The 11,184-nt window shown below is 42.8% G+C and overlaps 1 protein-coding gene across 1 annotated transcript; it reads left to right on the top strand.

Moving 5' to 3' along the window:
- Positions 1 to 364: 364 nt before the first annotated feature.
- On the top strand, positions 365 to 4,892 carry slitrk2 (SLIT and NTRK-like family, member 2). The gene has a single exon (XM_046407020.1). The coding sequence runs from the start codon at positions 1,222 to 1,224 to the stop codon at positions 3,931 to 3,933; it is 2,712 nt and encodes a 903-aa protein (XP_046262976.1). The 5' UTR covers positions 365 to 1,221; the 3' UTR covers positions 3,934 to 4,892.
- The last annotated feature ends 6,292 nt before the right edge of the window (positions 4,893 to 11,184 follow it).

Here is an 11,184-nt window from a genome sequence, read left to right as displayed (position 1 = left end):
CCGATGTTAGACATTAAGTCATAGTTTAAGTCCAGTTTGTTTGTGTCTTCTTTCTTCTAGAAGACGTGTTTTCCAGCTGTGAACCCGGACAGAATGGTGCTGTGATCACAATAATTTTGATCAATATAAGTAACATACTGTAACAAAAACAAGTGCAGTTCAGATTATATGTACAAAGGTTTCCTTTTATCAGTAAGTGTAGCTTCGATATGCAAGATGCTCTCTCTCTCTCTCTCTCTCTCTCTGTGTGTGTGTGTGTGTGTGTGTGTGTGTGTGTGTCTTTGTTCATGTTCACTGTCAGTGACGTAACAGCCCGGTCCCTCTCTCTCTCCCACCCTCCCTCACACACACAGGCACACGCACATAATCAGCAGTCAGGCGGCAGCAGACGCTCAGTGCAGCCAGTGTGCGGGGTGGAGAAGGACCGACAGCTCAGACTGGAGTTATGGCTCAGCTCCGGGAATACATGTCTGTTCTCGCTCTGTCTGTGTCACGCGGGCTGCAATTTTCTCTCCTTTTCTGCCCTTGACTTCACTTTCTCCTTCCTCTTTTCTTCGGGAGTCGGTACGAACAGTCGGTCGTGCGTCACGGTGCGTCTTTGCGCATTTTTTCTGGATCTTTAAACAGAAACGGTGATTTATTTAGCCTGGACTAAAATGAGACGTCTTTTCTGTGTGAACGAGAGGAGAGACGGCGATTCGCAGCCAGTGTCTTTCTTTGAATACTTGGCTGCAGCTGCCGGTGGAGCCGCCGAATAAATCGGCGCTCTCTATAAGGAAAAAAAGGGTTGCAGTAAGCGGCTTTTTCTCCCCCGGAGTCCTCTCTGCCCGTGACAATGTGCCAAGTCAATCCACCACACAGGATCCCGCTAATTTGTGATGGTTCCACGTTTTTTCTTCTCCAGGATTGATTTTTGGGAGGAGATTTTCTGTTTTTTTTTTTTGTTTTTGTTTTTTTTTTCTCGGAGTGAAGGTCAGTACAGAGATCTGCGCATTTCCCGTGCGTCACGGTCCCATTTTAACACCAAATAGCGGTGGTGCGCCTGTTTTCTGCCCGCTTGTGTGTGTGTGCGTTTATGTGTGTATGAGCGCCTTTACCTGTTTTTTTCCCCTCTCCTTGCTTTAAGAATTCAGCCGCCGATTTTCCCCCCTCAAATTCAAGGCTCAAACTGCAAAGTTAAATGTTGGATCTATATTTCAGCGACCATTTTTGGCTGCAAAAATGCTGAGCGGCGTCCTCTTTCTGAGCGTCCTCACGGTCACCAGCCTGTCACCGTCCGAAACGGAGAGCCGCGAAACTTCATCCTCCAAAGAAATCTGCAAGAGCCGCTGCACCTGTGAGGAATGGGGGAACATCCTGAACATCAACTGTGAGAATAAAGGATTGACTACCGTCAGTCAGTTCCAGGCGCCTCTAAATAAAATCTCCCAGCTTTTTCTAAATGGAAACTTCTTGTCACGGCTCAGCGCCAACGAGTTTGTCAATTATGGCAATGTCACTTCACTGCATCTCGAGAATAATGGCTTGCAGGAGATCCATACCGACGCTTTTAACGGGCTGCGCTCCCTGAAGCGACTCCATTTGAACAACAACAACCTGGAGGTGATTAAAGAGGATACGTTTGCAGGGCTGGACAGTTTGGAGTATTTACAAGCAGACTATAATTATATCAGTGCCATAGAGCCGGGTGCTTTCAGTAAGCTGAATAAGCTCAAAGTGTTGCTCTTAAATGACAACCTGCTGTTGTCTTTGCCTCCCAATATCTTTCGCTTTGTACTGCTCACGCACTTGGATTTACGTGGCAACCGGCTCAAAATGCTGCCGTTTGCAGGGGTGTTAGAACACATCGGTGGCATCATGGAGATCCAACTGGAGGAGAACCCGTGGAACTGCACCTGTGATCTGGTTCCCCTCAAAACCTGGCTGGACACTGTTCCTGTCTTTATGGGGGACATAGTGTGTGAGACACCCTTCAGACTGCATGGTAAAGACATCACCCAGATAATAAAGCAGGATCTGTGCCCTCGCAGGAATGCTGGTGAGCGTGTTCACTCCCCCTCTGACTCTCACTTTCAAGGGGCCCTGCCCCCGACCTACCACCCCGGCATGATCACCCCCACCCGTGCCCCGAAAGCCTCCCGTCCACCCAAAATGCGCTACAGGCCCACCCCTCGGATCACAAAGGACAAACATGTCTTTGGGCCCATAATGGTTTACCAGACGCGTTCCCCCGTGCCCATGTTGTGTCCCAGTGTGTGCATGTGCACATCACAAAACCCTGACAGCGGACTGAACATCAATTGCCAAGAGCGGAAGTTGCATAACATTAGTGAGCTAAATCCCAAGCCCTCCTATCCAAAGAAACTTCACCTGACTGGTAACTACTTACAAGTGATTTACAGAACTGATCTCACTGAGTACAGCTCACTGGAGCTGCTTCATTTAGGAAATAACAGGATTGCAGTGATTCAGGAAGGTGCATTTGAGAATCTAACAAACCTCAGACGGCTCTATCTAAATGGGAATTACATTGGATCGCTTTCGCAGTTACTCTTTGCAGGCCTGCAGTCGCTCCAGTATCTATATTTGGAATATAACATTATCAAAGACATTTTACCTCAAACATTTAACTCTTTACATAATCTACAGCTGCTTTTCCTGAACAACAACCTGTTAAGATCACTCCCTGACAATGTTTTTGTGGGCACAATGTTAACAAGACTCAACTTGCGGAACAATCATTTCTCATACCTTCCAGTTCAGGGGGTCCTCGACCAGCTCTCAGCTTTTATCCAGATTGACCTGCAGGAGAACCCCTGGGACTGCACCTGTGACATTGTGGCTCTCAAAAACTGGATGGAGATGTCCAGTACCAGTGTAGTGGTTAATGAAATCACTTGTGACTCGCCCTCTAAACACGCAGGTCACCTGCTGCGTTCGCTTCGCAATGAGGCCATTTGCCCTGAACCCAGCGAGGTGCCCCCGTCACAAAATGCCCCTCCTACAAAAGCCCCTACATTAATGAGCCCTGGCACTGAGGCTACCACTCCCTCCTCCTTTTCTTCTTCTTCTTCTTCTTCTTCTTCTTCTTCTGCTTCTTCTGCTTTTTTTAGCTCAGTTAGTCCCACCGAATCCAGAATCCAGACTACTGAGTTGCACCCCGAGGTCCCACTGTCAGTCCTGATTCTTGGGCTACTTGTTGTTTTCTTCCTCTCAGTCTGCTTTGGAGCAGCTCTCTTTGTTTTTGTTGTGAAACGGCGCAAAGGAGTCGAACATGTCTCCACAAGAGCCAACAACTTAGATCTCAACTCTTTCCAAGTGCAATATGGCTCATACACCCCTGATCCAACCCAAGACAAAACCTCTGAAAGCCCCGTTTATAATTACACCCCCCCACCAATGGGCTCCATGTGCCAAAACCCTATTTACATGCAGAAGGATGGCGAACAGGTGGCGAATTACAGCAACCTGAAGGAGCTCATCTTTGGGCCCCTGGATGCAAAGAAGGACGAAATCCTCACCCGCAGCCCAGAGGCCTGCACCATCAGCACAGTGGATTTTATGGATAAATCTCCAGCATCATGCAGTTTGACCACCCCAGAGCCTCCTGAGATGCTGTATCAAAACTTAGGGGAGAGACCCAACAAGGAGCTCCCTACAGCTGCAGGCGCCCCCCCTTTTCATTACAACCTTTGCACTTTACCTAAGAGACCTTTTCTCGTGCCCCCCTACGAGGTTGCTATAGCCCGACGGCATGTCACCAACCAGGACAGTTTGAACAAAACTGTGCTGTACGGGACCCCCAGGAAATACTATGGGGCCGAACACCCTCACAAAAACAATGAGCACCCACTTCTGCTCCCTGCGAAGCTAAAAGCAGAAACGGACTACTTGGACGTTCTGGAGAAACAGACTTTGATGAGCCAACTGTAAGATAGCGACAAAGTTCCCCGCTCCCCCATGTTCTGTGCAAGATTCATAATAATCACACAGTTACTGTTATAATCTCTATATATCTATCTTAGCAATCTGTGTTCAATTCAACACGATTGACTGGAAGCTTTTGGTGATTTTTTTTTTTTTTCGCTTTTCCTCTCTTTTTTTTCCTTTTCAAGAAGTATAAAAGGAGTATGAGAAGTATATATAATGCAGCTCTATTTTTTTCTCCTGGAAGTTATAAATTATTTCTTCATTTTTTAAAAAAAATTGAAATTCCAAAAGACTTTGATGACGGCAGGTATAAAATGGGCAGGACTTTGTACAAATATGGCTTTGTGTGCTTTTCAAAAAACTGTATTGCTTTTCAAAAGAAATGTATTTTTATTTTCCCTGTGAAAAGCAGAAAAAATATGAAATAATTATTGTTTGTAGAAGAAAATACTTCAGACTGACATTCCTGTACATATTAAGTGTACACAGATAAATGATGAGTGTTAAACCATAAAAGAAAACCTTTTAAAAATGCAATGAGCATCAAAATCTTACTATACCTACTCCAGAAAGTGCCTTTGCACTCAGCTATTTTATCAACAATGCTCTCTGCAAAATGTAAATGTATCTTTTTTGAAAGTGCTGTATTTTAAAGAATCAAATCTTTATGTAAAATAGAAGATGTATTTGTCTGTTTAAAATGAAAAAAGAGGAAAAAAAAAAAGACTCGGTCTGAAATGATGTATGAGTTCTTGACAGGGAGAATCATGTTATTTTGCTTTCAATATTAAGTGTCTTTGGAGATGTGCAACGTATAGAGAATATTGTATGCTATAGGGCAGCAATACAGCGCGGTGAAATTGCGCCATTAAACTTTCGCTGAAGCACTTTGTCAAGATCTTGAGCTTGAGGTAAATTTTGTTTCAACTGTGCATAATTATTTTTGGATGCTGCGGTGTGCTGTGGACTGCTCTAATGTGTGTGTGTGTGAGAGAGAATGAAAACAAAGCTTGCCTGCAGCTCCTCCTCCTCCTCTTTCTCTTTCTCTGTGATGTGATGGGTCCTTTAATGATGATGAGATGGATTTTTCTGAAGTAGAACAATAGCTCGGTTTCCTTCTGCCTTTGACCTGACACAGCATTTTGAGGTTTTCTTTAAATTCCCACTCCTCCCTGTGAAATCTCCACTATGTCTGATCTGATGGTGCAGAGACGACAGTAATGTTTGATTATAGGGGTTCCGTGTTTTCCCCAGCAGGGACAAGGGTGTGTCAAAATGTGACCTTGTGCTGTCCAAAAAAATACTGTGACAAAATGTGACATTTTTAACAACTGCAGCTTCTTCAGCATTGTAATCTTACAGAAGAGAAGAACTGTCATTAATAGAGCAATTAACAGTAGTGGATTGCCCCTGTGGATAAGCAGTAAAAGAAAATGTGGCTGTGCAGAAAATGGAGGGTAGTCCGCAGTGTGGAGTTCTGACTGTGCTTGAAGTCACTTCTCAGGAAAATGCAGCCTTCCACCACATCCTGCCTTTCAGGATGAGCTGAGCTCACAGGAGAGAAGAATTACAATTCGTAAAACTATCACCAGTTGTGAATTGCTCTTGTGGATAAAACGAAATGTAGTCTGCAGCACAAAGAACACAGACTCTACTTGAAAGCATCTCTTAAGAAATATTTGATTGTGTATGTGTGTGTGTGTGTTATCCCCTGTGCGTTTATGGACCTGTCGTCTTCTCTTTCTGGGCCGTGTGACATGGATGAACTACTCGCCCCAATGCTAATTCTGTTTTCTGTCCTTCAACTCAAGTTGACATTGGCTCTTTGTATCCTCTGTGAATGGCCTCCCGGCAGCCAAATTCTCCCCCCCACCCACCCATTTCCCCTTTGTATGTTCCCAGCTCACCACCCTCTTCCACCTCCTGCTTTATCTTTTGTCCTCATGTTTTCCCCCCGCTGGATCTCTGCTGGCTATTGTGTAGCTGTCCAAGGTGCTGAAATGTTGCCGGCAACAGGGCCACGTTCCAGTCAGACGGCTGGGACCCACCGAGAGCCCTGCACTAAGGAGATGGGCAAGTTTTCACTTTTTTGGAAGTTAGGAAGCAAAGGTCCGTGCTTTGTGGTGGTCTGCGTATTTACTGAAACGTCTGGACCTTTTGTGTTGCTGGAAATCTTTTTGGAACAAAATAAGTGTGACTAAGCTTGAGGGCATATGACATGGAAACTGCTTGTATTTACTGGTTTTAATCACTGCATGGTGTGCAGGTCATCTGCAAGTATAGAGACTAGAAGTTTAGCCAGATTATACCCAACAATATTTGCAAAACTGGAAGAAGAGAAAATGTCATTCACTGTTTTCCACATAGCAGGTATGCAGGTACACAGTATGTGTTTATGATATACTTCATTCTGCCACTTCATATAGTTGAACATGATAAATAAAATGTAAAAACAGTTCAGAATCAGTGAGTTGTATGGAACTGGGACACAGTTTGCACATGCATAATTACAGCAAGCGCGATATGTTGAGGCAAGATATTGTTGTATTCACACAGACCATCTGAACTGACTGTCTGGTTAAACTTGCTTCTAACTGGTCGTATACACCATTATAACAATGGTGCTGATGCTGATCAGAGCAATGTTTCAGTGACATGAACGATGCCCAAAACTACAGAAATAAGACCCGAGCTAATTATCCTATATCTTGACATCACTGATAAAGAAGGATTTTCTCCATTATTACATCCCAGAATCTGCACAGGTGCATTCATATCCATCCATCAAGTGAGAACTGGGCCACTGACAGCAGTGAATCCCCACTGGTTCACAATTCTTCTGTGATAGATTGTTTCAATAAACTAGTATTACCAAGCGGGAACCTCGGTTTCACCCAGTAAGCAGAGTTTTGGATCATATTGTTTGCAGCAAAATTGTGCTCCAGAGCGAGCTGCAGCTCTGAACACCCGAGAAAACATTCTCTTTGCTGTTGTCACGCTGTTACTGCTGCATGAAACATCTCATTTAAATCCTGACATTTTCCTTACCTTTTTCCTTTTTCCCTTTATGCATTTACTTGTGGCCCCTTACTGGTGTAACTGGTTTTTTTTTCCTGTATTGAGTTGCTTTCATCCATGGTTTCTGCTGCAAAGGCACGCGGCGAGCAGGGAGATGCTGCGGTAAGCAAAGCTGTGAATGCTGTCATGTGGACTTCCTTTTTAACAAGCTTCGCCATTTCAGCTGCTGTGTGAATGGGAGGGGGGAGAAAAGAGTGTGAGAGGGGGAGAGAGAGGGAAGGGGAGAAGTTGGGAGTGATGAACGGAGAGAGAGAGAGAAGGAGAGAGAGCTGTTCATTCCTCTCCTTTTCTGAAAATGGAGTGATTTTCCTTCCTTGGGCACAATAGGTCCTCTGTGTCTTTTTAGTGGCAGTGAAGGAAAGAAAAGGAGTTCTCTCTCTCTCTCTCTCTCTCTCTCTCTCTCTCTCTCTCTCTCTCTCTCTCTCTCTCTCTCTCTCTCTCTCGCACACGCACACGCACACACATACACATACACATACACATGCTCACGTACACACACACACACACAGGGGATATAAGGGAGGGTTGGAGCATGTGCAGCCTTGCACACCAATGAGGAAGCTTTCTCTCCAGAACACTCTCCTCTCTTATCTTGCAGCTCTGGGACTTGTGTGTGTGTGTCTGAGTGAGTGAGTGCATTCCCATATCTGCACATATCTGTTGACTGTATGCGTGAATGTCAATATCTCTGCCAAAGTGTTTTCTTTATTCTTCTTGGATAAAATTGAAATGTATAAATAGGTATTTTGCAGTCATTGTTCTCCCTCTCCTACACTCTGAGTCTACCTCACTCACCCCTTCACTCTCTCTGCCCCCCCTCTTTCTCACCCCTCTCCCTCAATGATATGATGGGGACTATAAATTGGTATTCCTATAGTGTGGCTCAATGTGTGGATAAGTGATTCAGATTCATGACTTTGAAGCACAAGGGCTGTTGCTTTGAGTTGATTTATAATAGACATTTTCAGGGCCTTTTCTGTATATGTGTGTGTGTGTGTGTGTATGTGTGTGTTGGGGTTTTTTGACTTTTGTGTGCTATGTTGTGTGTATCACATTTTAATAATTTTGTCGCAGATTGCTGCACTCTATTTTCCACTGCTAGTTGCTGTGTGTGTGTGTTTGTATTTTGTTTGTTTGTATGCTCCATGATGTGTGTATTTTTTGCTATCAGTCAATGTAGCTGTTGCCCTGAACTCATTTTCAATTTTGTTCACATCATCCACAGCTGTCATCTCTTATTCTGAGATTTGTGTTTAACTGAAGCCACTGTGGATAATATTTCTGTGTGACAGCAGTTGATTCATTTAGTTTTGCAATTTCTGGACAGGACATGAACATGGTGTCACATATAAGGACCTGAAAGTAAATAGAGAAATGTGCTAGCAATTTAAAACCATATGTGTCTAATACATTCAGTTCTACTCACAAGTGTTTCAGTCATGTCAGATGTTGGTGAACTTTTTGCTCTTAGATTTTGTGGTTTCTCCTTCTCTTTTTGTGGTTTACGATTATCTCACTTTGGAGAACATTTTGAAGGTTATTTGAATTTAACTCTGATTATGTTAAATGTTTGTGCTTGCCTTGAATTCAGCCTGAACGCAGGGCAGGATTAAACCACCTCAGGGGCCTAAAAGGGGCAAAAATGAGCTACGAGCCCCTTTTGGGCCCATAAATACTTACTTAAAAATTCAGAAAACAATCAGCACAATGGTTGATTTCTAAAATTTGTTCAAGAATGTGTATTTGAGTGTGATATCAAAATATTACAGCTAGATTATATTTTGACACTGAAAAAAATAAATATCTTTTTGTTTGATTGGTGTCTTTTCTGTTTTCTAAAGGGGAGTTTTTACTAACATCAGACATGCATCCAGGGTCCAACAGTTCAAAACCTTTCATCCAGGGCCAAATTAATCGGACAGGATTACATCTCAAAACTCATCTCAAAGTATTTCAAAACCTACAAATGTGTGAAGTTGTTGTTAATCCACATTAAATTATGTTTTGGGGTATTTCAAGACTCTGAGCAGGAGATCAAGATAGTTTTGATGCTGAAAGTCAGAATAATCCTGATCCCGCTGGAAGGTTGAATCCAGTATAGATTCAAGGTGGATGTAAAGACATGTAGTATAAGCTATACAGTATGTCCCTCTTGAACCAGCATCTCTCTCTACAGTTGTTCTCCTGCACTTTCAATATGATCGATTAAACACATAATCATCAAGAAGAGCACTCATATTACTCGTTTTTTTTTTCCAGCCTCATCTCATTTAGTGCCACAATCCTGAATATGAGTATGAATAATATGCAAAGTTATCGACACTTCCAAACATTTTCACTTGTCTGTGTAAATGAAATGTGGTATCACTTTGACCAACATATGGAGACCTATCCAAGGACCGCAAATCTAGTTCCTGTAATTCTGAACTGGATCCAGGTTATCTGAGAATACCAGCAATTGATTGCAAATGGCTCAACCCTCTATTAACACCTGTGTAGGACTGGAAGCTTAATCTGAACTGCCTTAAAAATGCTTTTATTCAGTGGAAGGCCCAAGGTGACCCTTTTAAAACTCTGCCATCTGCTGTATGAAATGCACACTTTGCGTGATATGATCAGCCACATACCATATCTATCACACTGAAATTCTCTCAGCAAGCACTGGCTTTGAAAGTGTTTGAAAGTTTGAAAGTGAAATGATGGCATAAATACTGCCTGATCTAAGTATGTTCAACAGACACTCGGTGGCACAAGCAATATTAGCAAAACACAAGTTGGCTTCTATAATTTAGACAGGAAATCCCCTGCTCTACAGCAGACAGCAGTGCCATCACAGTCAACCAAGCGAAGGGAAACATAGCTGCTCTGCATGCAAAGCATACTGCAGGGAAGTGGCTACATGTAATTAAAATGTAATTAACTCCTTTGGATGTAATTACTGAATCTGCTTAAATATTAACTTTACTGTGATCACACTTGATTTTATTATTGATTTACAGTCTTTCATAGTGGTTAGCTGCTATATTGTCTCTCTTAATAGTTACTGATGCTGACAGCGGCAGTTTTAAATGTTAAAACTACAGATCAAAGCTGCATTTCTCATCGTCTTCCATATTAACAGGAGATCAAATGATTACGTGTGAGGTGATAGATGCCACATGTAGTGGCAAATCCACAAAACAACTTTTAGGCAATATGTCAACCTTGTGTTGAGTTTTATTTGGTTGTGTGGTGGCTATAAAGAAGGTCCTGCATCCATTAAATTCCCTTTTATACCATAAGTTTTCTCCTCAGCGTACCTTTAAGGTGACAAACTGCACAGTGTGCAGGTGTGTGTTCTTGAAGCCTAACAAACATACTAGATGCAATTCCTTCCTCATAGAGTAAATTCAAAGCCATTTTTAAACTATTTTTGAGGATGAGCGTGTACACTATCCTCTGAATCTCTATCTGTTCAATCAGCTAAATTACATGTATACATACAGTATCTCTGCTCTGAATGGGTAGAGCTTAAACCTTAACAAGGTGTCGCTAAGCAGAAGTTGGTGTTTTGTTGCACAGAAGGTTACCATTTCGCACCTGAGAGACTCCCATCCGAAAGTCTTTCTTCCACGTTGTCAGTGTTGTGAAACCGTTTCAGTGATTAAGGTTTTAGGAAATGTTCATAATGTGGGTTAACATTACACATTATGTTATGCATGTCAAGTAACTCATGTATGTACGCCGCCAGCAACTTTTTGTCATTTGAATTACCTGAAACTGGCTGCCGTTGCTTTACATCTTTGTATAATGGTTGTTGGTTCCAGCTCTATATCTGAAAATGCAGTATTTTACATCAGTGTATTAGTACGGCTAGAATGTTTGTTTGTGATGTGTTGTATCATTGGCACTGATCCCTACTGCAGTACAGAGTAAGAGGTGAGTGAGTACTTACCCACAGAATGTCAGAGGGGTAATAGACAGTTGTATTTAGTGATGCGATCTATCAACAGCTCCTTGTTTGTGGTATCTTCAGGCAGTGATGTTGTCTATATGACACTGACTGCATCGGCTGATTTCCAGAATGATAAGAAAGGTTTAGTTTGACTGTGTAAAGGGTTGAGTGTCAGAGGTGGTTGGAGCAGTCAGGCAGATTCTGTTGCATTGCAGTCTCTGGTCTCTCCCTGAAGACTGTTA

Source organism: Scatophagus argus, chromosome 12 (genome assembly GCF_020382885.2).
Source record: "Scatophagus argus isolate fScaArg1 chromosome 12, fScaArg1.pri, whole genome shotgun sequence".
Lineage (NCBI taxonomy): Eukaryota > Metazoa > Chordata > Actinopteri > Scatophagidae > Scatophagus > Scatophagus argus.
This window is presented reverse-complemented; position numbering and strand designations above follow the sequence as displayed.

Coding starts and splice junctions, on each gene's coding strand:
- slitrk2 (XM_046407020.1), top strand. CDS start 1,222: ATGCTGAGCGGCGTCCTCTTTCTGAGCGTCCTCACGGTCACCAGCCTG.